General features: G+C 46.4%; 1 protein-coding gene and 1 long non-coding RNA gene across 2 annotated transcripts in view; one reads left to right on the forward strand and one right to left on the reverse strand.

The window, feature by feature from the left end:
- The window catches only part of P2RX7 (purinergic receptor P2X 7), a 57,698-nt gene extending 50,769 nt beyond the window's left edge, over positions 1-6,929 (reverse strand). The window contains exon 1 of the mRNA XM_032168495.2: positions 6,711-6,929. Within this exon, the coding sequence (XP_032024386.1) occupies positions 6,711-6,835 (125 nt within the window). The 5' untranslated portion in view covers positions 6,836-6,929. The remainder of the gene's footprint in view (positions 1-6,710) is intronic.
- A 6,288-nt stretch (positions 6,930-13,217) lies between these two features.
- On the forward strand, positions 13,218-24,893 carry LOC131380718 (uncharacterized). Its single transcript, XR_009208832.1, has 4 exons — positions 13,218-13,302; positions 18,408-18,609; positions 23,052-23,179; positions 24,611-24,893. It is a non-coding gene; the product is annotated as an uncharacterized LOC131380718 (long non-coding RNA).
- Positions 24,894-26,963: the final 2,070 nt, after the last annotated feature.

A 26,963-nucleotide genomic window follows, 5' to 3' on the forward strand; every position in this document is an offset into this window, starting at 1 on the left:
CTGGGACCAGACAGCACAGGCTCACTGTTGGCACCAGTGGAGGCTGACTGGGCAGTGGAGAAGCAGCAGCTCTGAGTGGAATTGTTTCCTCTGCCTCTCTCAATCTTCCTTAGTCTTCTGTGGCCATTGAAAAAGCTTCTGTGAGGACTGGTCTCCAGGGAAGAAGGAAATCCTCCAAAGAGAATGCAACCAGCTTTTATTCCTTTGCTTACAATCTTCCCATGGCTTCTCAACCCACTCGGAATAAAATCGAAAGAATTATCCAGCCGGGCGCCGTGGCTCACGCCTGTAATTTCAGCACTTGGAGAGGCCAAGGCGGGCAGATCACCTGAGGTCAGGAGTTCGAGACCAGCCTGGCCAACATGGCGAAACCCTGTCTCCACTAAAAATACAAAAGTTAGCTGGGTGTAGTGGCATGCACCTATAGCTCCAGTTACTGGGGAGGCTGAGGTGGGAAAATCACCTGAGCCTGGGAGGTCGAGGCTGCAGTGAGCCAAGATCATACCACTGCACTCCAGTCTCAGTAACCAGAGTGAGAACCTGTTTCAAAAAATAAAAAAGAATTCTCCAAGGTGGCGCCACCATAGGCGGCTTGGTTTAAGCAACAGCTTGGTGGTCACAGAAACCAAATAGCAGTAAAGTACCAAGGTGAGCTGGCAACCTCCATGGGCCAACAAGCACATCCCAGATGAGGAGCAGGGCTCCTGGTGGGACTCAGGAAGGGGCCGAGGTAAGAATAGGAGGTCAGCAATTGCTGATGGAGTCTCCACAGCCCAGCTGCAGGGCTGAGACAAGCCAGGACTAGAGAGGTAGACTTAGAAATCCCTAATTTCTGGCTTTTGGAAAGACCTTGTAATAGATCACTGATTTTTGTCTGCCTACCTTCCCCGCTTACTTTTCCCATTTTGTCTGGTAACAGAATCTTCCTTCTTAAGGAAAATCCACTGGATGTGGTTCACACAGGGCTCACACGGCTCCCTCGTCTTCTCCCTACTTCCTGCCACGGGAGCCAGCACATGACCCAGGCTGGCCAATGGGATGACACCTTGGCCCTGGCCACAGTGATTAGTTCAGGGATGGATCTGTAACTCATATCTGATCAATCAGAGTCTTTCCTGGGACTTTCCTAGCAGTGCTATCAGGAAAGACTTGTTTGCTCCTCTGAGGTTGTTAAAAGAAGAGAATGTGAGGATATCTTGCTACATACAGAGTTGTTCAAGAAGGAAGCCAAATAGAAGCAAATGGAGCTAGGATGTAGGGAGAGGGATCAGCCCTGATGACATAGTTTGAACTCTTATCTCCATCCATGTCCGAGGACAGCACCATCTCTTCAACTGCCCAGTTACATGATCAAATAAATTCCCCTTTGAGGCTTTGTGGTTAACATAAGTTGGGTTTCTGTCACTTACTGCCCAAACGATCCTGGCTGACACAGACCTGCTTAGCATCCTATCTACACAGACCTCCAACACAAACTCATCTTGTAGCCGCATCCCTGCCTTTGACTCCAGATCCGAACTTGGTTGTGAGAATAGGAGAAACTGAACAGCCTCTTGGTTAATTTCCTCCATAACCAGTCCCTGCTTTGTATCACATTTTCAATAACCGAGGCCCTGTCTCCTTATCCTGGCTCTTAGTCCTTCCGGCCCCAGTAGGGAAGCTGGCCAGAACCTGTCGCTGCTGTATCCTGAACATTGCTCTAGCCTGTCTGGATTTCCACCTATGGTCCACACCAGTCCTACTTGATGCAAAATACATTCCCCAATTCCTATGCCCCATGGGTCCACCCATTTCACAGATGGCTAAGTCATGGTTACACGAATTAAGGCTTCACAGAGCAACTTAAGGCAGCATTTCCCAACCTGTGTACTGTGAGACTCCATTTGGCCATTTAGTGAGATGTTAATAGATAGTCCATTAACCAAGAGGAAAAAGCAAAGCTGGCGATAGTTTTTTCTTCCATTTTATATTTTAAAATACAAACAGTAGAGAAACTTTTATTTGAAGGTTATCTTCTAAAGTTGGCACTTAAGATGAAAATCATGGCTCATCAAAATTGCCTTTTAAACCCTTAAATTGTCCACAAAGCATAGCAAACACCTCCCACTTCCCAGTGGGTCTGCTGGAGCCAATTTTGCCTCCAGATCTAGAACAAGTTGCTGTTTTTACAGTTTTGCTCCAGGTGAAGGTGAAGGAGTTGACTTATTTTAGGGGTCATGTGGCTGAAAAATATGTACCTAGATTAATAAGTAGAGCAGCAAGATGCTCGCTAAAAAGCATGTGGGAACAGAGACTGACGGAGGGAACACCAGATGCCAGTACCCCATCTCACACCTACTCCAGGGAATCCGGTTGCTGAATCATTGCATTATTTATATTGTTCTCTCTCTCTCCATGTCCCCATGGAACATGTATAACTGAATTTGAGGGAGTTAAATACATGTAAGTTATGATTTCACTATGTGAAAGAAAAATATTTATCATTACAAGGTGTTCTCATAGTAATCTGTTTTTAGAAATTTTATTATTATACAATAATCTGCTTTTAATAAATTGAAGGCTGGCCATGGTGACTCACACTTGTAATCCCAGCATTTTGGGAGGCCAAGGCAGGTGAATCGCTTGAGCTCAGGAGTTCAAGACCAGCCTGGACAACTATAGTGAAACCCTGTCTCCACCAAAAATGCAAAAAATTAGCTGGGCGTGGTGGTGTACCCCTGTGGTCCCAGCTACTCGGGAGGCTGAGGTGGGAGGATTGCTTGGGCCTGGGAGGCATAGGTTGCAGTGAGCTGAGATCACACCACTGCACTACAGCCTCCATGACAGAGTGAGACCTCATGTCAAAAAAAAAAAAAAAAAAAAAAGAAAGAAAGAAAGAAAGAAAAAGGAATTGTAGGCCAGACACAGTGGCCAATGCCTATAATCCTAGCACTTTGGGAGGCCAAAACAGGAGGATCACTTGAGGCCATGAGTTTGAGACCAGCCTGAGCAACATAGGGAGGCCCCCATCTCTACAAAAAAAATAAAAAATTAGACATCATGATGTGTGCCTATGGTCCCAGCTACTTGGGAGGATGAGGTGGGAGGATCACTTGAGCCTGAGAAGTTGAGGCTGCAGTGAGCTGTGATCATGCCACTGCACTCCAGCCTAAGGTGACACAATGAGACCCTGTCTCTAAAAAACAAAGAAATAAAAAGATTGTATGCTGGGCCCAAGAATGTCAGGAAGTCTCATCACTTGCTACATGAAATTGTGACATACAATCTATGTATTAATGCAGAAGGGAGCATTTACTAATTATGCTCTTTACCATTGGTCCTATGATAGCTTATTTAAGTAATATTTCTTTTGTTAGATTTCAGCACATAGATATATAAATATGTAAAAAATATATAAATATATATAAAAATATATACATATATAATATATAAAATATATATAATATATAAAAATACATATATATATATTTTTTGAGACAGAGTCTTGCTCTGTGGCTCAGGTTGGAGTGCAGTGGTGCAATCTCAGCTCATTGCAACCTCTACTTCCTGGGTTCAAGCGATTATCCTGCCTCAGCCTCCCAAGTAGCTGGGATTACAGGCACCCACCACCATGCCCGGCTAATTTTTGTATTTTTAGTACAGATGGGGTTTCCACCACGTTAGCCAGGCTGGTCTTGAACTCCTGACCTCAAGTGACCTGCCTGCCTTGGCCTCCCAAAGTGCTGGAATTACAGGCATGGGCCACTGTGCCCAACCCAGCATATATGTTTATCATTCAATATTTGTTGAACAGTAAACATATGAACCAAATAATAATAATCCTAATAATAGCATTATTAAGAATAAGAACTAACAATCGGGGATTGCTATATGCCATATATTTCTCAAACAGCTTTGCATTTATTAGTTCATTTAATATTCCTATCAACAATTCTCCCCATTTTACAGATGATGAAACCAAGGCTCAAAGAAGTGAAGGATATTTGAATCCACATTTCCAGATCTCAAATCCTGAACTTGGACGTGGTTACTTTGAGGGCCAGAGCAGAGGATGTATATAAAAATACATACAAGTATTTTATATACATATATACTACAATATAATCAAAAAGATTATTATTATTATTATTATTATTATTTTGAGATGGAGTCTTGCTCTGTTGCCCAGCTGGAGTGCAGTGGTATGATCTCGGCTCACTGCAACCTCCACCTCCTGGGTTCAAGCGATTCTCCTGCCTCAGCCTCCCGAATAGCTGGGATTACAGGCATGCACCACCACGCCCCGCTAATTTTTATATTTTTAGTAGAGACGGGGTTTCACCATATTGGCCAGGCTGGTCTCAAACTCCTGACTTCATGATCCACCTGCCTCGGCCTCCCAAAGTGTTGGGATTACAGGTGTGAGCCACTGCTCCCGGACTCAAAAAGATTATTAAGATTATTTTTAAAAATAGATACCAGTTATGGAGCTCTTATCCTATGTCAGTCATCATGATAAGGGCTGTTCATGCCTTTTTTTTGGTTAATTGCCACAACCCTATGAACAGATGCAGAAACTGAGGCTCAGAGACGTTAATGACTTGGCCCAGAAGACATAACCAGTATTATGAAATAAGTTACCCTAACTCTTAGTAAACTACACTGCCACTCTCTATAGATACAAATTGCCTCCATCACCATTATCAATCAGCACAGAGAATAAGAGGCACTCACCATCAGGGAAATTCAAATCACAACCACAATGAACTACCACTTCACACCCACTAGCATGGCTTTAATAAAAAAGACAGACAATAGGCTGGGTGTGGCGGCTCATGCCTGTCATCCCAACACTTTGGGAGGCCGAGGTGGGCGGATCACTTGAGGTCAGGAGTTTGAGACCAGCCTGGCCTACATGGCAAAACCTCGTCTCTACTAAAAATACAAAAATTAGCCAGGTGTGGTGACGCACATCTGTAATCCCAGCTACTCGGGAGGCTGAGCAGGAGAATCGCTTGAACCGGGGAGGGGGAGGTTGCAGTGAGCCAAGATTGCACCACTGGATTCCAGCCTGGGCAACAGAGCAAGACTTCATCTCAAAAACAAAAACAAAACAACAACAACAAAACCCAAAAAGACAGACAATAACAAGCGTTGGTGAGGATGTGGAGAAACTGGACCCCTCATACTCTGCTGACGAGAACGTAAAAAATTGCAGCTGACGTGAAATTCAGCTCCACATTCCCCCCAAAGGTGAAGCATAGTTAACACATGACCTAGCGATTTTATTCTTAGGTACATACTCAAGAGAAAGGAGAATATATATCCACATAAAACCTTGTACACAAATGTTCACGTGGCATTATTCATGATAGCCAAAAAAGAGAAACAACCCCAATGTCCATCAATGGATGAATGGATAGATAAAAGTGATCTATCCATGCAATGGAATATTACTCAGCCATAAAAAGGAATGAAGTATCGACTGGCTGCAATGGCTCATGCCTGTAATCCTGACACTTTGGGAGGCTGAGGCAGGCAGATCACTTGAGTCCAGGAGTTTGAGACCAGCCTGGACCACATAGTGAGACCCTGTCTCTTAAAAAGAAATTGAATGAAGTATCAACACATACTACAACATGGATGAGCATGGAAAACATGCTAAGTGCAAACAGCCAGCCACAAAGGACTGCATATTGTGCGATTCCATTTATATGAAATGTCCAGAATTGGCAAATCCATAGAGGCGGAAAGTAAATTGATGGGTGGAAGGAGGAGGAACAGTGCTGGAAATGATGGCGAAGGAGTGTGGGATTCCTTTTGAGTCAATGAAAATATTCTTTTTTTTTTTTTTTTTTTTTTTTTTGAGGTGGAATCTCGCTCTGTCGCCCAGGCTGGAGTGCGGTGGCGCGATCTCGGCTCACTGCAAGCTCCGCCTCCCGGGTTCACGCTATTCTCCCGCCTCAGCCTCCCGAGTAGCTGGGACTACAGGCGCCCGCCACTGCGCCCAGCTAATTTTTTGTATTTTTAGTAGAGACGGGGTTTCACCATGGTCTCGATCTCCTGACCTCGTGATCCGCCCGCCTCGGCCTCCCAAAGTGCTGAGATTACATGCGTGAGCCACCGCGCCCGGCCGAGTCAATGAAAATATTCTAAAATTGATTGTGGGGATGGTTGCACAACTCTGAGAATAATCTGAAAATCATTAAATAGTACCCTTCCAATGGGTAAATTGTATGGTGTATAAATTATATCTCAGTAAGTTTCTTTTAGAAAAAAGAAAAACCAAAAAGCAGGGCCTTCCTGACATTGGTGAGGACCTAAAGTTATAATACATTTTCAAGCCTGGTCCTATTCCTCCCAAGCACGGTGACTCAGATGCCAGCATAATCACCAGGCGTGCCCTGAGATCCTCGCCTCCTCCCTGGGGATCCAGGGTGTTGCCCTGTGCTTTCCCACCTTCCCCAGGCACGCCCTGCCCTGCTCGTCCTGGCGGGCCTGGAGTAGAGCTGAAAGGAATCCCGCTCGTCCTGTGGCTTCTCTCTGCTGCAGCCTGGCACCGTTTCCTCTTGCCTGCTGCTGCTTCCTCCCTCCCGCGCAGCTGGCTGTGAGAGCACGTCTCAGATTCGAAAACCATGTGAGATTCAGAATGTGCACCTGAAGCTTCCCCCTGGGGCTTTCTGTGCTGTCGGCCACTGCAGAGATATGTGTCCTCCTAAGATCCCACTTACCAAACGTAGGAAAAGATGATCACGTGGAAGAACCACTTAATGGTGCCATAATTCATGCTCTGGATCCGAGTGACTTTGTTCGTCTCATACTGGAAAACATCACTGCAGCTGCAGCAGGCTGTCATGGTGACAGGCTCCCTCCCTGCGCGGAGCTGGACCAGAGCTCTACTCTCCTGACCAGGCCACAGCAAGCCCCCTCCCAGTAACTGCGAAATGAAACCTACTGGTTTTTAGCAGGAGTCTTTAACTTCAAGCTCCTCCAATGACTGCAGAGGTGGGGCGGGCCCTGGCAGTGGCCCCGCTTATGGCTGCGATAAACAAGAAGCGCCAAGTCCTACAGGCCTGGCTGGCAGATGACCTCGCCCCAGCTGGCCTCCCCCAGATGCCTACACAAAGATGGTGTTCAGAGGATGGGCATTTTTAGAATTCTCCCTTTTCCCCCCTTTCCTTTCATTTTTTTGGTCTCATGTCTGTTGGGAGAAAGGGGCAGCCTTGCAAATGTCACAAGACCCGGAGCTTCCATTGTGCCTCAGAAAAGGACTGAGATCTTTCCATTGCCTGAAGCCCCACTCAGAGATTGATTCATTCATTTCTACAACCCTTTATTCAGCCCCTGATGTATAGGAGCTCTGGGTAAATGAAGATCTCCCCCTCTTCTTCCACCACCCCTTATAATACTCTGGTCTGCAGTTGGTAGGGAAATCAGATTTGCAGGGGTAGGGGTGGTGGGGGTGGAGGGGCTTTATTTTTCTGCCAGATCTTTCATGCTTGAACCTCTGAGTTACTCTCCACCCTGCTCTGCACCCCGGAAGGTTGACCCATGACCTTGACCAATCACCAGGGACACAGTGGCAGTCCAACAAAGTTAGGTTTATTGACCTATTCAGTGAGGGACACCACCCACCAGAAGAGCTACTGCACATCACCAAACAAAGGAAGACAGTGATTTATTATAGGATTCCGAGGAAAGTGGTGTTTAGATAAAATCTAAATGAAGTCATGTTTTGATAGACTCAAAGCAAAACAGGTCTGTACAAAGCAGTCAACTTCAAGTCTGGATTGCAAAGAGGACCCAGGGCCCTGTTTCCTAGGAAGCAACATAGCTAAGATAAATGTCAAATATGTCCAGAAAGTCTTTATCTGAAGCTCTGCTCCTGAGTTGTAAATTGAGGCTGCTTCTCTGTGTCAAGATGAGTTAGATCCTCCAGGCAAAATTGGAATATTTCAGTCTTAGTCATGTAATTTCAAACAGCAGAGTTTCTGAGGGTCTCTGATTTTAAAGGACAATGTTTCAGCAGTCACTCAAAGATGCAGGGTTGTATTATCACTTTACAGCTACAGAGAAATATTGTTCCCTGTTACCTTTACAGCTGGCTTGATCTATTTATGTTATTCCAGCCTGCTAAGTGGCCGGGTAGATTTTTAGTTTTTCAGTCTAAACTAATTGTACTTTCCCACCCATACAAACTGCATCCGGGTTCCCCTCACCCTCTGGCTTCCAGTTCAGGAGACTGGACAGCAGTGAGGATGGACGTGAGTCCCTGGCCCCACCCTTCTCAGTTGCATATAGGCAGGGCTTCTGGGCACCACTCCCTCCTTTAGTCCTGGGAGCGGTAAGGGCTCCCCACTCTTGCCAGCCCCAGGGAGCTCACTATCTCCTATTGCTTTTTCTTAACTCTGTCCATACCTTTGTAAATGGTTCCATCATTAGTTACCCTGCTTGAGTATGCCATTGCTTTCCTGCCGGGAATCTGAGTGATACGGTCATCTTCATCTGTAAAAAGAGGAGATTCACAGGTAAAGCCTGATGCTTAGAACATAGGCTCTAGGGGACTAATGGCCTGGCTTCCAATCCTGGCTTCACATCTTACCAGCTCTGTGACCTTGGACAGCTCTGTTTATACCATTCATTCACTCATTCCCAAGAGCACCAGGAATAGTAGATATGGCAGTGAACAGGCAGACAAGTCAAATGTCCATCCACTGATGGATGGATACACCAAAGGACAAAAGTCCATACAAGGGAATATTATTCAGCCATAAAAAGGAATGAAATACTGACTGACCCATGCTCCAACATGGATGAACTTTGAAAACATTATGCTAAGTGAAAGAAGCCAGGCACAAAAGGATGCATCTTCTATGACTCCATTTACAGGAAATGTCCAGAATAGGCAAATCACTTCAGTGTTGCTCTTGCTACCACTCAAAGACATCTATTTTCTTGTCTTTCTTTCTTTCTTTTTTTTTTTTTTGAGATGGGGTCTCCCTCTGTTGCCCAGGCTGTAGTGCAGTGGCAAGATTTTGGGTCACTGCAACCCCTGCCTCCTGGATTCAAGCGATTCTTGTGCCTCAGCCTCCTGAGTATCTGCAATTAGAGCCATGTGCCACCACACTCGGCTAATTTTTGTGTTTTTAGTAGAGATGGGGTTTCACCATGTTGGCCAGGTTGGTCTCGAATGCCTGGTCACAAGTGATCTGCCTGCCTTAGCCTACCAAAGTGTTGGGATTACAGGTGTGAGCTACTACACCCGGCCTGTTTTCTTGTCTCTCTGCTGCACTCTTGCACTGGTCCCTCATGCTCTCCCCTCTCCACTCCCTCAGCCCTTGTCCGCTATTTCACCACTGCTACCTCCACCACTCCATGGATTCTGTTCTCAGTGAGATTACCAAAGACTTCTCAGTTGCCAGACTGGGTGGATACATTTTATTCCATATTTTACTTGATCTCTTGGATGCATTCAACATCACTGGCCACTTTCTGTGTCTTGGACCAGTTTTTTTCCCTTGGTTTCCATGACTTTCCAGGGTCCCATGTTCTCCTGGTTTCTCATTTGTACTTCTATGACTCTTTATCTTATCTTTCTTTTTAAAAAATTAATTTAATTAATTTATTTTAGAGACTGGGTCTTGCTCTGTCATCCAGGCTGGAGTGCGGTGGTACAATCATAGCTCACTGCAGCTTCAAACTTCTGGGTTCCAGTGATCCCCCTACCACAGCCTCCTGAGTAGCTGGGACCAAGGCACAGGCCACCAAGCCTCTTTAAATTTTTTTTTTTAATTTTGTAGAGATAGGGTCTTGCTATGCTGCCCAGGCTGGTCTCGAACTCCTGGCCTCAAGTGATCCTCCTGCCTCAGCCTTCCAAAGTGGTGGGGTTACAGGCATGAGCCACTGCATCCAACCTTTGTCTTATCTTTCTCTGGCTCTCTTCTCCCTGTAAATATCAGTTCCAGCAAATTGTCTCTCAGCACTTTTTATGATTCTATCAGGATAGGACAGGTTATGCTGCAATAACAAAGCACTCTCAGTGTCTCATGGCTTAGAGCAGTGATGAATTAATTCTCACTCACACTATGTGTCCATCATGGGTCTCCCAGAAGGCTCTGCTCTCTGTAATCACTCAGAGATCGAGGCTAATGGAACAGCCATTGTCTTGAACTCTTCAATGAGAACTCTGGAGAGTCTCACAGCAGCAATGAAATGTTCTGACTTCGTGATGGAAAGAACGTAAAGTTACCAAAAAAAAAAAAAAAAATTGGGGATTGAATGGTGGATTTCTTAGTCTTGTGAGTGTGTGGGTGTGTTTACAATTTACAGAAAATCAAGTGACATTCTTCAGCAGAAAACGGAGTTTTTTTTTTTTGAGGAAACACTTCTCTCACAGACTGCAAGTGCAGGAAATGTGCCCAACCTCATGAGAACCTATTAGTAGAATCAGAAACCAAACTGTCCTGTGCCGAGGTTGCTCTTTCAGTTTGTCTGAAGCCCGCCTCTGTTTGTCTCTGTGTGCCCATTGCGAGTCTCTCTAAACACTGGCTTCCTCTGTTTCTCCCAGGGCACGTGGTTCAGCAATGCTCTCCAAGTTAGGTTCCACAGTTCAAATGCAAGCCCGGATCCCCTGCCCAGTTCCAGAACTCAAGGGGAATGAATCTGATTGGCCTAATTCTTTATCCCTGGTCCAATCAGCTATGGCTGTGGGCGGGGCCCTAATCAAACATGGCGTCGTCAAGGGCCAACGTCTGTGAGGGGAGAAGGGAGGGAGGAAAGAAAGGACGAAGGGTGGAGACAGATCGAGGAGAGGGGTGGGAAGAGAGAGAGAGGGAGAGTGAGAGAGAGAGAGAGAATGAAGATGTGACTCAGAGAATAGAGGCTCCAAGGCTGAGGGACTGCTAGTTAAATACCCCAATTCCTCCCCCAGGTGGGACAACTCTGAGACAAGTCTAGGCAGTCTCCAGAGGGCCTGAGGGGGACTGAGCCCAGATGCCCACAGCCGTGACCCGCTCTTTAATTAATTAATTAGTTTTATTTATTTTCAGTGTCTTGCTCTGTCGTCCAGGCTGGAGTGCAGTGGCGCGATCTTGGCTCACTGCAACCTCTGCCTCCCGGGTTCAAGCGATTCTCCTGCCTCAGCCTCCCTAGTAGCTGGGACTACAGGTGCGTGCCACCACTCCCGGCTAATTTTTGTATTTTTAGTAGAGTTGGAGTTTCACTGTGTTGCCCTGGCTGGTCTAGAACTGCCGACCTCAGATGATCCGCCCGCCTCAGCCTCCCAAAGGGCTGGGATTACAGGCGTGAGCCACTGCGTCCGGCCTCCTGACCTACTCTTTAATGCTTCCTGTGTTGACTGCCTTCCCTTCCTTGTCTCACTTCCCCACTTCTCTTCCTGGGTCACCTCCCAAACAAACTACTTGCACCTGAATCTCGTCCAGCCTTATGTGCTGGTGTTAAAGAGTCTGTCTGGAATTTACCCTGAGAACAGTAGGTGGGTTTATAAACGGGTGTGCATGATCTCATTTGCAGCTCAGTCAGAGCACTCTAGCTGCACCTTGGAAAACGGGCGGAAGGGGTAAGAGTGGAGCCAGGGGTCTGCCCAGGGAGAGGGTACAGTGACATGGAGGGGGGCCGACGACAGATCCCTGAAGGACACCAACACGAAGGAGACTAAGCTGAGGCAGATTAGGGAGGAGAGGAAACCCGGGAGACAGTGAGTTCCCAGAGGCCACGGGATGAACACTTCACAAATAAACCGGCGGCCACGGAGATATTAAGAGCGATGGTAAAGCTGTGTAATTAAAGCAGCTCTAGTAAGGGAACTGACAGATACATTATTGGAACAGAGTGGAGTCAAGTATTAAACACAAAGATAGGTGCAGGCTGGGTGTGGTGGCTCCTACCTGTAGTCTCAGCACTTTGGGAGGCCAAGGCAGGAGGATTGCTTGAGCCCAGAAGTTTGGGACCAGCCTGGGCAACATGGCAAAACCCTGTCTCTATAAAAAAAATAAAACAATTAGCCAGTTGTGGGAGTGCACACCTGTAGTTCCAGCTTCTCGAAAGGCTGAAATGGGAGGATCGTTTGACCCCGGAAGGTCAAAGCTGCAGTGAGCCAAGGTTATGTCACTGTACTCCAGCCTGGGCCACAGAGTGAGACTCTGTATGCAATAAAAAAAAAAAAAAAAAAAAGAGTAGGAACTTAGTGTGTAATAAAAGCATTTAAATCAGAGGAGAAAGAAATTTCTCCAAATTGGATCTTTTGTTTTTTTTTTTTTGAGATGGAGTCTTGCTGTCATCCAGGCTGGCATGTAGGGGCGCCTTCTCCGCTCACTGCAGGCTCCGCCATTCTCCTGCCTCAGCCTCCTGAGTAGCTGGGACTACAGGCGCCCGCCACCTCGCCCGGCTAGTTTTTTGTATTTTTAGTAGAGATGGGGTCTCACCGTGTTAGCCAGGATGGTCTCGATCTCCTGACCTCGTGATCCGCCCACCTCGGCCTCCCAAAGTGCTGGGATTACAGGCGTGAGCCACTGCCCCCGGCCTCCAAATAGGATCTTTAAACAATTGGTTGCTCATTCAGGGGAGGTCAGAGGAGACAGGAAAATGTGCTCAAACTTTACAGATTTGCAAAGGTGTATAACTGTTTAAAATGTGATAGAACTGCCATGGGTAAACTGAGTCCTTTCCCTACTTTGTATCAGTTGCAAAGAAAGAACACACAAATTAGGGGGTGGGGTGGGGGAAGGCAAGCAGGATTTATTCTTTGGCCAGGGAAGGAGAAGGAATGACCTCTTGCTCCAGAGACACCTCCTCCCCAAGTTGTGGGTAGCTGGGGAATTTTAAGGAGTTAGATATGGGGCGGGGAGGTTTGTATGTTTGTGTAGGGAGGAACTTTAGATGTGCAGGTGCAAATCATAAACATGTCTCTTCACAGGATGCATGTTTAGAAAATGGCAATTTTCTACAAAGATTAGCCAGGTGTGGTGGCGCATACCTGTAATCCCAGCTACTCAGGAGGCTGAGACAGGAGAATCACTTGAACCCAGGAGGTGGAGGTTGCAGTGAGCCAAGATTGCACCACTGCACTCCAGCCTGGGTGACAAAGCAAGACTCCGTCTCAAAAAAGGAAAAAAAAATAGTAATTTTCTTCTATGGGTGGGAATTTTAGTATTATAATGATATATTAATGGTCTAAAGATAACAAGGAGTCCCTGATTCTGGGTTGCTCTGGTTTCCAGCAGGCTTTACCTTCCTCTGATAATTGGCAAAAGGTTCTGAAGCTCCAAGGCCATCTGGAGTCCTTGTAAACTAGCATACCTACAGGTAAAGAGACTGAAAGAAACTGTTTAAGAAACGAAATGGAGCTTTTGCAGCTATCTACTGCTTAAGAAAATAATGAGTGTTCAGCTGGTTTGCTCTCTCAGCTATTTCTCCAGGACTGCCCCAGCAGCAGAGTCTCCAAAAGTGAGCAAAATCAGCTACACAAAATGGGACCTGCAAGTTACCAATCTGATTGTGTTGCACACATTTTGCATGAAAGGTAGAAAATGCAAACAAAGACAACTGGACGCTCTTTGAAGTTACTCAACTGATGACGACACCTCACTCTCTTCTCTACGTGGCTGATGTTCCATTTTTCCTCCCACAGACGCTGTGAGCATGTCAGTACCAGTGGGGCTTTGCAGCCATGATACAAGGCTTTCCTTCTCTGTCAGGTGTACAGAGCCATGTACCACCATGGAACCAATGTTCCAGCCATGGTTCACTGTGGGTTTCTTTCTTCATTACTGCCACGACTAAAACAACATGTCAAAGCAATATTTTTTCCTCTTTATTTCTCCGGGGTAATTTCTCAGTGAATGTGCCTTTTTTTATTTCTTTTTCCTTTTTTTTGAGACGGAATCTCACTCTGTCACCCAGACTGGAGTGTAATGGCGTGATCTCTACTCACTGCAACCACCGCCTCCCAGGTTCAAGCGATTCTCCTGCCTCAGCCTCCCGAGTAGCTGGGATTACAGGCGCGTGCCACCACACCGAGCTAACTTTTTTGTATTTTTAGTAGGGACGAGGTTTCACCATGTTGGCCAGGCTGATCTTGAACTCCTGACTTTGTGATTCGCCCGCCTTGGCCTCCCAAAGTGCTAGGATTACAGGCGTGAGCCACTGCACCCTGCTGAATGTAATTTTTTTTTTTTTAAACTCTCTCTTACTTCCTTCTCATCACCTAATTCAGAATTCCCATAATAGTTGGTCAAGAGTCTATTGCCTAGTGATGTCAGAGGGTTAGCAGAAACCCCAGTGCCTTGGTATCCACAAATGTTTTTCTTTTAGTTATGCTAAACTGGTGCTGCCTAATAGGGCAGCCACTCACACCTACTTCAATTTAAATTAATTAAAATGATGTAAAATTTAAAATTCACGCTTTCAGCTGTACAAGCCATATTTTGATAGCCACATGTAGCTAGTGGCTACCATATTGAACAGCAAAGATATACAGAACTTGCCCAGCAGTATAGAAAGCTCAATTGGACAGTGCTACAAGAGTTGCGGGTAAGCAAGGAAGGTAAGGATAGTCCCAATCAGATAGATGGCATCTATTTTGTGTGAAGCCTTGTGTGGTGGCTCACACCTGTAGTCCCAGCTACTTGGGAAGCTGAGGTAGGAGGATCACTTGAGGTCAAGAGTTTGAGACCAGCCTGGGCAACATAACGAAATGAAAATAAAAAAAAATATTTTCTGTGTGAAATAGGAGGCAGAGTAGTCCCAGCTACTTGGGAGGCTAAGGAGGGAGAATCACCTGAGCCCAGGAGGTCAAGGCTGCAGTGAGCCATGATTGCACCACTGCACCCCAGTCTGGGCAACACAGCAAGACCCTGAAAAAAAAAAGAAAGAAAGAGAGAAAGGAAAGACAGAGAGAAAAAGAAATAGGAGGCAGAGTTGCCTGAGAGTGAGAGGGAAGGCAGGTGGGTGGGATGGTGGGATGAGTATAGAGAAGATTCAAAGGAAGGAAGGAAGGAGGGAGGGAGGAAGGAATGAAAGAGAGAGAGAAAGAAGAAAGAAAGAAAGAGAGAGAGAAAGAAAGAGAGAGAAAGAGAGAGAAGGAGGAAGGAAGGGAGGGAGGGAGGGAGGGGAGGCAGAGGTGCCTGAGAGTGAGAGGGAAGGCAGGCAGGTGGGAGGTGGGGTGAGTGTAGAGAAGATTCAAAATAGTTGCTATGGTGAATGGGGAGGAGAGAGCCAACAGGGAAAACAGGAATTCTGGGGTACTGGTAAGAATTAGAGACCATGAATTTGTTATTGCCAACAGGCTAGGTGACTGAGATTATGGTAGGGGCCTGGGGCCTTCCCACCAACAGGAACCGCCTCCCACCTCCACACTCAGCAACCACCAGGACTTGCCAACTGGTTCACATAGTTTTAAGACGTGTCATCATTGGTATCTACTATGTTTGTTATGGTGTCGACATGTTTTACTGGGACAGTAACTAGTCAGGCCCGAGATACAGGAGCAAAAGGCTGATTCTATTGCTCTGCCCATAGGTCACCCTTCCCTGGGGCTTGCACCCCTGCCAGGCCACAACACGGGGCAGGAAGCTTCTCTTTGTCCCCTAACTCAACTCAGCCACTGGGAATGACTTGGTTCATTCAACTTAATCTGGGTATAACTACCCTACCTTCTTATGAATGCTGGATTTCTTTTAACCTCAAGATCTCCCCTCTGTTCCCCTCTACCCAAGCCAAATACTCATGCTATCCTCGGGAACTTTAAAAAATACCGATTTCCTAGTCAAGACAGCTGGCTACTTCACATAACAACGCAGGTCTTCTGCAACCCTAAACAAAGGCTGGAGATGGATGAGGAGAGGCTCTCCTAATGGTGGATGGGTAGAGCGACGTCTGAGGTTTCTGGAGGACTGAGGACCTATTGTTTTCTCCACCAGTCTAAGCAGAACAGGTAAAAAACCAGAATGGAAGGAAATTTACATTGATCCAGGACTGGGCTTTTGCTGCAAGTTGCAAATTATGTTATTTAGGGTGCTTTTGTCTGAAAGTAGCAGAATGCCTGACTCAAGCTGGCTTAAATATGAAATAAATTATTATTTCATGTATTAGGATATCCTGGGGGAACATACTTCAGATGGGGTTGATTTAGTGGTTTGACAACATCATCAAGGATCTGGGTTCTGCCTGTCTCTCTGCCCTGCCACCCTTGTTGTTGGGTTCATCCTCAGAAGGAAAGATCATCAATTCTTTTGTCTCTTTCATGGGAAAATCTTTCCCAGAGTCCTCTTTACCCCACCTCACTCTACCCTCTAGAACTAGAAGTGAGTCACATGAGTGTTCCTCTCCTGATAAGAGACAGGGAATGACCATGACCAACTTGGACCAACCGTCTGGGTTGGAATGGATGTCGGGGAGTCGTTCACAACATCCATGACTGGGTATAGCAAAGATCATGGAATCTAGGCTGGATGAGAAAGGAATTGGAGGAAGGAGGGTCCTGAGAGGGAGAAAGTGGAAGGGCCAAGGGATTCTGGAGTTCAAAGAACTGCTAAGCTGGAATGATCAAAAGAACAGAAGGTACAAGTCTGTGATCAGAGAAATGTTGAGACTTTAGAGGAAGATTCGTTCCAGGAGAAACTGAGGGCCAGTACATGGTCCAGGGAGATGGTGGCTACAGTCGAGTGGAGGTGAAGGTCATTGGAATAAGAAGGGACAGGAGCTGAGGGGCCAGGAGTTCGGCCAGGTCCTGGGTCATTAAAGTCACCAATATGGCAGTAAGAACTGGGGCGAGAAGGATAAGCCAGTTGCCAAAGCCCTCTGAGAATAACAGTTGATTGATTGATTGATAAGTAGGCATGAATAAAGGTTGATTGAGTAGGCATCATCAGTGAGAAGGCACAGAAGGTGGTACAGCCAGATGTCAGGAGCCTCAGTGCTTACTCAAGATGGAGGACTATGGATCTGGAAATAGAGGTGTGGAGCATAGAGGACACCATAGGGGTGGCAGACGGACCACCATCCCCTGGGAAGGGCTTCAAGGACTGTCAGGGAAGAGCCAGGTCTTACTCAGGGCAGGAAGTAGAAGGAACTTTGTATGCAGAGGTCAGGACCTTAAAAATAAAGAGCACGCTCCACTCTTCCCTTTCTCCATCTCACAGGCTGGAATGAGAATCTGTAGGTGAGCCACCATTTACCCAGAGTTTGGGTCATATCCCTACCCAGTAATTGGTAATAGAAGCGTGCTTGAAACAATCCTTCCCACGTGTCCGTTAATCCTTAGAGCTCGTCAGTATCAGGGGTGTAGCAGACACTCCTAGTTGCCCATTCAAAATCCATTTTAGGTAGGGCACAGTGCCTAACGCCTGTAATCCTAGCACTTTGGGAGGCTGAGGCAGGAGGGTCCCTTGGGCCCAGGAGTTCGAGACCAGCCTGGGCAACATAGCGAGACCCCTTTTCTCTACAAAAAAATAGAAAAAATAACCAGGTGTGGTGGGCATGCACCTACAGTCCCAGTTACTCTGGAAGCTGGGTGGTGGCTGCAGGGGATAATTTGAGCCCAGGAGGTCAAGGTGAGCCGTGATCACACTACTGCACTCCAGCCTTGAGTGCCGAGTGAGACCCTGTCTCAATAAATAAATAAATAAATAAATAAATAATCCATTCTATTTTCCTTATTAACAGAATCCCCAATTTTGTTCAGGTTTGAAACCCTAGAGAAAGCCAACTTCATCCCCAATTCAGGAGTATCACGTCAGTCTCATTCTGCTTGTGGGTGACTGGTGTAGGAATGGATATGAAAATGAGTATATGGCTACGAAACGTGAGAGGAAACTTGTTGGGGGGCTTCTAAAGAAAGATGTAGGGGCTGGGCACAGTGGCTCACACTTGTAATCTCAGCACTTTGGGAGGCTGAGACGGGAGGATTGCTTCAGATCAGGAGTTCAAGACCAGCCTGGGCAACATGGTGAAGCCCGCCTACAAAAATGCTAAAAATTGGCCAGGCATGGGTGGTGCACACTTACAGTCCCAGCTACTTGGGAGGCTGATGTGGGAGGGTCACTTGAGCATATGAGTCAAGGTTGCGCATTGCTGCACTCCAGCCTGGGTAACAGAGTGAGAGCCCATCAAGGAAGGAAGGAGGGAGGGCAGGAGGGAGGGACAGAGGAAACGAAGGAAAGTAGGAAAGAAGCCAGGAAGGAAGGAGGGAAGGAGAGAAGGAAGGAGTCACTCCTAAGAAACAGACACAAGAAGAGATGGCCTTTCTGAAATGACATGCTCTGGGTGGTAGAGCAGAATGATGGAAAGAACTTGGTTTGAACCGCTGAGTTAACTAACCCAGGAGCCACCCTACCTTGGGACTTCTCTCTCTCTCTCTCTCTCTGAAATACTGTTTAAGTCATTTTAACTGGGCTTTCATTTACTCATAGCCAAAGAATTCTGTGATGATCAGAAGACTGACTACAGCATCCCTGCAGTACAGAGCCAGGCAAACATCCGCCTGCTGGAGGCACCTGCCTGGGTGCTGGGATCAGTCTCAAATCTAGCACACAATGGGCCACCCACGCTGGCATCTTTCCTATGGTGTCCTTGCCCTGGCATCTCCTGGTCATCGATATGTCCTGGAATAAGGTACTGGAATGTAGCTCAGGTGTCTACTGCCTTATAGAACCAAAGCCTCAATTCCCTTCCATTTTCTCATTCCCCTTGAGAGTTCTGGAAGCTTCTCCTTTAGTCCAACTAACACAGAAGAGATGCTCTCATTCAAATAATGGATGGGTTGACTGCCTCTCACTAGTCCGCCCTTCCTTCCTTCCTTCCTTCCTTCCTTCCTTCCTTCCTTCCTTCCTTCCTTCCTTCCTTCCTTCCGTCCTCCTTCCTATCTCTCGCTCTCTTTCTTTTTTGAGACAAGATCTTGCTTTGTCATTCGGGTTAGAGTGCAGTGGCACCATCATAGCTCACTGCAGCCTCGACCTCCAGAGCTCAAGCGATCCTCCCACCTCAGCCTCCCAGTAGCTGGAACTACAGGTGTGCATCACCACACTGGGCTAATTTTTGTATTTTTTGGAGAGATAGGGTTTCGTCATGTTGCTGGGCTCAAGAAATCTGCCGCCTCGACCTCCCAAAGTGCTGGGATTATAGGCGGGAGCCACTGCGCCTGGCCGAGAATTTCATTTCTTTTGAAGGCTGAATAATAAGTCTGTTGTACAGATATTCCACATTTTGTTTATGTATTAATCCGTTGATGAACATTTAGTTTCTTTCCACTTTTTTGGCTACTGTGGATAATGCTGGTATAAACATGGTTCTACAAATTCCTGTTCATGTTCCTGCCTTCAGTTCTTTGGGGGGATATAGCCAGTAGTAGAATTGCTGGGTCATGTGGTAATTCTGTATTTAAGCTTTTGAGGAAACAAGTTTTATTTTTTCTTTTTTATTCTTTTAACACAAAGAGCATTTCTTCTGTGTTTTTATGTAATCTACCAGGATAGCCACATGTGCCTGATAGCATCTCCTTTTAAACCCAAAAGCTGAGTACATCACCCTTGGAAGGGGAAATACCTTCCTTGTATCAGTGAGTCACTGCCTCTCTCGCTAAAGCAGAAATAAAAATTATTAATTTAATTCCAGCTGGGCACAGTGGCTCATGCCTGTGATCCCAGCATTTTGGGAGGCCAAGGCAGGCGGATCATCTGAGGTCAGGGGTTCGAGACCAGCTTGGCCAACATGGTGAAATCCCATCTCTACTAAAAATAAAAAATTAACTGGGCATGGTGGTAGGCACCTGTAGTCCCGGCTACTCAGGAGGCTGAGGCAGGGGAATCACTTGAACTTGGGAGGTGGAGGTTGCAGTGAGCCGAGATCACACCACTGCATTCCAGCCTAGGCAATGAGTGAGACTCCGTCTTAAAAAAATAAAAATAAAAATAAAAATGTAATTCCAACAGTGCATTTTGCTACAGAGGATAGAGAGGGGAAGCAGAATAAAGTTATGCTGAATAGTTGGACATTTAGGACATGAGACAAAAAACAGAAGCAGAGAGACTGAGAGAAGGAAGAGAGGAGCTGAGTTACAGGGCTGTGGCGTGAAGACCACCAGCCCCAAGACTCCCTCGAGTGATCCTCAATAGAGAGTTCCTCCCTAGTCCTGGACTCCAGGAGGCCTGACTCGTTTACAACATGTCTTCCTGTTTTCTATGAGATCTCGTCTTCCATATTTCTCTCTGAGCATCCGCATAAGAAGCCCTAAGTGTGTAACTGTTCAAATGAATGCAACTAAAACACAGTCTCATTCCCTTGGTCCCCACCAAACTGACAGCAGCTTCACGTCAATGACATTGACTCACTTGGGCCCATTCTGTTGAGCCAGTGACATGGCACTCATCAGAGTAGTCGTCTCAGTCCAGCTAAAGAGCTCCAAGCCAAATGGAGAAGCCAGTGGAATGGGTAGGAACTGGGATTGTCACCATGCTGGGGAATGGAGATGGTGACATGGGATAAAGCAGGTACAGCAAGCAGGACGTGAGGGCCAGAGCCGAGGGGTCTGCAGGTCAGGAGGATGAGCTCAGGATCGCTGGCGGCCCTAAGAAGAAGGCATAGGGAGGGCACCTTGGCTCTGCCCACCTGCAGGAAGAGAAGAGGGGATGGCGATAGAGTCCATGATTGAAGATCTCTGTACTTCTCCCTGCCCATGGCATAGCTCTTACCAAAACTCCCTCTTTTCACTGGCCTTTTTATCCAGTCAAACCAAATTTCCCTTGGCTCCACTCTCTCTCTGTCTCTTGCTTTTTTTCATACCCACCCCCATTTCTCTTATGCCTGGAACAGTCTCCCACTTAGCATCTGCCTGTCCAGTTCTTTGCCTTCCTTTACAACTCCACCTACCACTTAATTTCTCTAAGTGGCTAATTAACTGAAAGTTGAATAATTATACCTCTTTCCCCAAAACACATCTCTGAAATCCCACATGCCCCTGGGGTTGTGATCCAGGAAGAAAGGTCTCTGACTACCTAATTTTCATTAAGGGAATTCAATGAGATGACTAATTACAAGCACCATGCCTGGTATCTAATGCTGTTCAGTGAACTGCAGCTATTAATTAATAATGATATATTATTAATAATAAAATAATAATAGGATATAAGCTCTTAGAAGACAAGGACAGTGGCTACTCTATGCCAAGGTTCAATAATCCAATATTCAATTTTTTTTTTTTTTTTTTTTTTGAGACAGAATCTCGCTCTGTCGCTCAGGCTGGAGTGCAATGGCACGATTTCGGCTCACTGCAACCTCCACCTCCTGGGTTCAAGCAATTCTCTGCCTCAGCCTCCCGAGTAGCTGAGATTACAGGCGCCTGCCACCATGCCCAGCTAATTTTTGTATTTTTAGTAAAGACAGGGTTTCACCATCTTGTTCAGGCTGGTCTTAAACTCCTGACCTCGTGATCCACCCGCCGCAGCCTCCTGAAGTGCTGGGATTATAGGCATGAACCACCGCGTCTGGCCTCAAATACTTAATTGTAGCAGAGATTGATAGATTTTTCTGCCATGCCCAACTTCCCCCTCTAGCTCAATTTGAAATCACAGACTTTCATATCCATAGATGTGGCTTCTTGGACCAGGGTGAACATCTGCCCAGGAGAGCCAGACTATTGGCTGGTCAGTGGCCAATTAGGACCACTCTATTGAGAATATGAACCGTGGCTCATGCTTGTAATCTCAGCAATTTGGGAGGCCGAGGCAGGAGGATCACTTGATGCCAGGAGTTCAAGACCAGCCTGGGCAACATAGTGAGACCCTGTCTCTACAAAAAAAATTTTTTTTAATTAGTCAGGCATGGTGGTGTGTGCTTGTAGCCCAGCTACTTGGGAGCCTGAGGTGGGAGGATTGCTTGAGCCAAGAGTTTATTCGTAGAGATGAGGTTTCACTATGTTGCCCAGGCTGGTCTCAAACTCCTGGGCTCAAGCAATCCTCCCACCTCAGCCTCCCAGAGTGGTAAGATTACAAGCGTGAGCCACCAGACCCAACCCCAGCTCTGCCATCTCTATGGTGTTACCTTCATCAGCATGATCCAAAATGGTTCCCACCAGAACTGAATTCTAAAAAGACTGGAAGCACTTTGGGAGGCTGAGGCAGGTGGATCACCTGAGGTCAGGAGTTCGAGACCAGCCTGGCCAACATGGTGAAACCTCGTCTTTACTAAAAATACAAAAAATGAGCCTGGCATGGTGGCACATGCCTATAATCCCAGCTACTTGGGAAGCTGAAGCAGGAGAATTGCTTGAACCCAGGAGGTGGAGGTTGCAATGAGCCGAGATTACACTACTATACCCCAGCCCGGGTGACAGCGAGACTCCGTTTCAAAAAAAATAAAAAAATAAAAAATAAAAAGCCTGGAAGAAAGAGGAAAGGAGGAAGAGAGGGCATGCTCCTCTCTTGAAGGATGTGATCTGTCACTGCCACTTGCAGGTCACTGGCCAGAGCGTAGTCACATGGTCACATCTACCTGGAGTAGAAGGTAGGAAATGCTGTCCTTATTCTGCTGACCATGTTCCCCACCGAAAATCAGGGATCCAGACATTGAAGACAACCAAGAATTCCTGCCACCAGGACCCATGAAGCAGTCCTCTGAGCTGGGGCTGAATGAGTCCTACACATGGAAGGAAACCTTTGGGTTTCCAGGGGATCTGGGCAGCTCTGAGGCATATAACATAGCCCAGCCAGGAAAAAGCTCCCAAAAGCGAATTTATTTGTCCAGGAATGTACAGGCAAAAAAATCACCATTCTGTGTTTTTCCACGGGGTAGAGGCCCGACCAACCTCATGAGGTTTGTTCCGTCCAGCTTGGCACTGACAGAGGCTGGTGGGGGCTGGGGGAGGGTCTGAAAATCCAGGGTCTCGGGTATGAACTGTTGCTCTGATCAACTGCTAGGCTGTGTCCTGTGGGAATGTGCTGGGTTCCTACATGACCCAGAGGTCACTGATTTCACAAGATCTGCAAACAATCCAATATTCAAATATTTAACTATAGCAGAGATTGATAGATTTTTCTGCCATGCCCTATATCCCCCTCTAGCTCAACCTGAAATCAACAGACCTTCATATCCACAGCTGTGCCTTATTGGACCATTCCCTGATCCACCAGCTGAAAGGGAGTCATGCTGTCCTCTGAGGCTCCACCATACCTGGAATAGACATCTCTTGGTAGGACCATGCTTCTTGTGTTCTCAGTTGATATGGCTCAGGTTGAGCTGTCCCCTTCCACAAGTCCCAGGGGCGGGTCCAGGATCTAGTCTTAGACAATGAAAACACAATTTTTCCCTGGCTACTGTGCTTTGTTCAAGAGCAGGCACATGATTCAGGTTGGTCTGAGACAAGTCTTGGAATTTTGGCTAAAATCATTGAAAAAGTGGTGCTCTTTGAGTTGGAGTTGCTAAGCTGGCAGGATATAAGCCTAAAGCTCTTGCTGGCCATCACGCCAGCAGGGAATTAAGTTGAATCAGAGAAAAACAGAGGGCAATGATGGAGGGATTTCTGATGACATCATTTGAACACCCTGATCAAGCCATACCTGAAACCTCACTAGATTTAGGAGCCAATAACCTCCCTTTATTGCCAAAGCCAATTGGAGCAGGCACATGTATTACTTTTGACCAAGAGTCTTAGCTAAACTAGCATCTCTGTGTCCCTTCATAACGTGGCTTCTCATTTTGCATCTGATGTTGCAATTATTCCTGAGCATGTTTAATGCATCCTCCTTGGCTACGAGAATATTTTTTTCTTTTTTTTTTTTAGATGGAGTCTCTCTCTTATCCAGGCTGGAGTGCAGCAGTGCGATCTCAGCTCACTGCAACCTCCACCTGCTGGATGCAAGTGATTCTCCTGCCTCAGCCTCCTGAGTAGCTGGGACTACAGGTGCGTGTCACCACGCCTGGCTAATTTTTATATTTTTAGTAGAGACAGGGTTTCACCATGTTGGTCAGGCAAGTCTCGAACTCCTGACCTCAAGTGATCTGCCCTCCTCAGCCTCCCAAAGTGCTGGGATCACAGGCATGAGCCACTGTGCCCAGCCGGCTATGAGATCTTGAAACCAGAATTCCTCCTAGGTGCCAGGCACAACTCAGGTGTTTGGGGAATGCTTGGTGAATGAGTGGCTGGATTGATTCATGGATGGACTGATGGATGGAAATAATTAAGATGATACACGTCCCTCCAGAACATCAAGCCGCCAATTGCAGCCTATGCTTCTCCAGGCCTTTCTCAGAATCCTTGCCCCATTCTTGTGTTCATTCACTGAGGTAATAAATGCTTATTGGTCACTACAGTGTGTGAGGCTCTGTGCCAGGGAGTGTGGCTCAGTGGATTTCTCAGCCTAGGCACTGTGGACACTTTTGTTTTTTGTTTTTGTTGTTATTGTTTTTGAGACAGGGTTTCACTCTATGGCCCAGCTGGAGTGCGGCAGCACAATCACAGCTCACTGCAGCCTCAACCTCCTGGGCTGAAGCAATCCTCCCGCCTCAGCCTCTCAGGTAGCTGCAACTACAGGTGCACGCCACCATGCCTGGCTAATTTTTTTGTAGAGATAGGGTCTTCCTATATTGCTTAATCTGGTCTCTTAATCTTAATCTTAATCAGGTGGCACCCGGGCTCTGGAGTCATATGGACCTGGATTTGAACCCCAGCTCTGCCCCTTCATCTTGGTGTCACCCTGGACAACTGGCTTAGCATCTCTGGACCTTGATTTCTTCATCTGTAAAATGAACATTAGTGGTATTTTGCCCATATAGTTGTTGTGAGAATAACCAAGATAAAGTGACCCCTTACTATGTGCTGTTTACAAATGTTAGCTGTAATTATGCTTCTGCTTTCCAGTTTAACTAGCCAGGTAGGTAGGTAAGTAGGGGGAGAGAGAGGGAGAGAGAGGGAGAGAAGGAGGAAACAGCAAAAATAAAAGCATTTTTTTTCTCTGATAATTTGAGGAAAATATACTTGTCTAGACCAGTGGTTCTCAACTAGGGGTGGCTGTGTGCCCCAAGGACGTTTGGCAATGTCTGGAGACATCTTAGTTGTCATGACTGAGGGAGTGCTACTGGCATCTGCAGCCAGGGATGCTGCTAATATATAGGACAACCCGTGTGACAAAGAAATATCTGGTTCCAATGTGCACAGTAGCCAGGCATGGTGGCTCACACCTGTAATCCCAGCACTTTAGGAGGCCGAGGCAGGAGGATAGCTTGAGCTCAGGAGTTCAAGACCAGATTAAGTAATATAGGGAGACCCTATCTCTACAAAAAATACAAAAAAATTAGCCAGGCATGGTGGTGTGTGCCTATAGTCGCAGCTACTTGAGAGGCTGAGGCGGGAGGATTGCTTCAGCCCAGGAGGTTGAGGCTGCAGTGAGCTGTGATTGTGCTGCTGCACTCCAGCCTGGGCCATAGAGTGAAACCCTGTCTCAAAAACAGTAACAACAAAAACAAAAAACAAAAGTGTCTGCAGTGCCTAGGCTGAGGAATCCTGGTCTATAACGCATTGACATCTCTGATATTAAGGACCACAGTACAAGGTACACTGTCTGGCACATAGTAGGTGCTCAATGAATGTTTGACAACCACATGAATAAATGAATGAATCAATCAATCATTGAATGAATCATCGAATGAATGAATGATTACATAGTTCATGTGTCATTTGGCTGAGCGCCTGGGACAGGGCTGCATCTGAGCAACTGTTCATTAAATAGGTATGGACAGGTTCCCTCTGAAGCAGCTGGGGAGTGAGGTCCTGGCGGGGCAACACCCGGCCTCACAGCTGTGGTTCCAGGTCATGATAAATTGCTGTGGGAAGCCACAGAGCAGACAGCTCATCACACATTGTGATGGATTCATTGTCTTCTCTCGTGGCCCCCTTTATCTCAAACTCTCAGCAGAGAAGGGTTGAAAGGGGCTGAGCTGAGTGAGGGCCTGTGGATGCTGCTCTTCAGGAAAAGGAGGGAAGATGAGCCCAGACAGGATCATTGTTAACCGGCTCCAAGGTCAAGAGCCCGTTAGAACGTTAGAATTAGAGATGGGGGCAGGGATGGCAGCGGAACTCTCTTCATCACCACACCCTATCTAATTCATTTATTCAACAAATATTTATTGAGTACCAGAGACTTTTGGGCTATGTGAGTTAACAAAACAGATGAAATCCTTACCCTGTTGGAATTTGTATTTTAAAGAAGCAGGATGAACAATGGACACATAGGTCGGACATACCATATGTGAGGGGCCCTGTGCATTAGGAGAAAAATCAGGTAGGGAGGGAAGATAAGGCATGTTTGGGGTTGAGTTTTTCCATTGAGGTGAAATTCACATTACATGAAATTAATCATTTAAAAGTGAACAATTGGCCGGCACAGTGGCTCAGGCCTGTAATCCCAGCACTTTGGGGGGCTGAGGCAGGAGGATTGCTTGATCCCAGGAGTTAGAGACCAATCTGGGCAACATGACAAGACACCATCTCTGCTTTTTTTAAGTGAACAATTGAGTGGCATTTAATTGATTCACAGTGTTATGTAACCACTATTTCTGTCTAGTTCCAGAACATTCTCATCACCCCAAAAGAAAACCCCATACCCATTCAGCCATTCCCCCTTCCTCCAGCCCCTGGTAACCATTGCTTTTTTTCTCTGTATGGATTTGTCTGTTTTTGTATATTTCACATAAATGGCATCATACACTATGTGGCCTTTTGTGACTAGCTCCTTTCACAAGAATCTTACCTTGTTTTCAAGGTTCATTCATGTGGTAGCATGTGCCTTTCATTCTTTTTTATGGCTGAGTAAAATTGAATTACATGGATAGACCACATTTTGTTAATCCATTCGTCTGTTTAGGGACATCTGGGTTGCCTCCATCTTTGGCTATAGTGAATAGTGCTGCTGTGAACATTTAGGTTACAAGTATCTGTTTGAGGCCAGGCATGGTGGCTCACGCCAGCAGTCCTAGCA

Source organism: Hylobates moloch, unplaced genomic scaffold (genome assembly GCF_009828535.3).
Source record: "Hylobates moloch isolate HMO894 unplaced genomic scaffold, HMol_V3 SCAFFOLD_12, whole genome shotgun sequence".
Taxonomy (NCBI): domain Eukaryota; kingdom Metazoa; phylum Chordata; class Mammalia; order Primates; family Hylobatidae; genus Hylobates; species Hylobates moloch.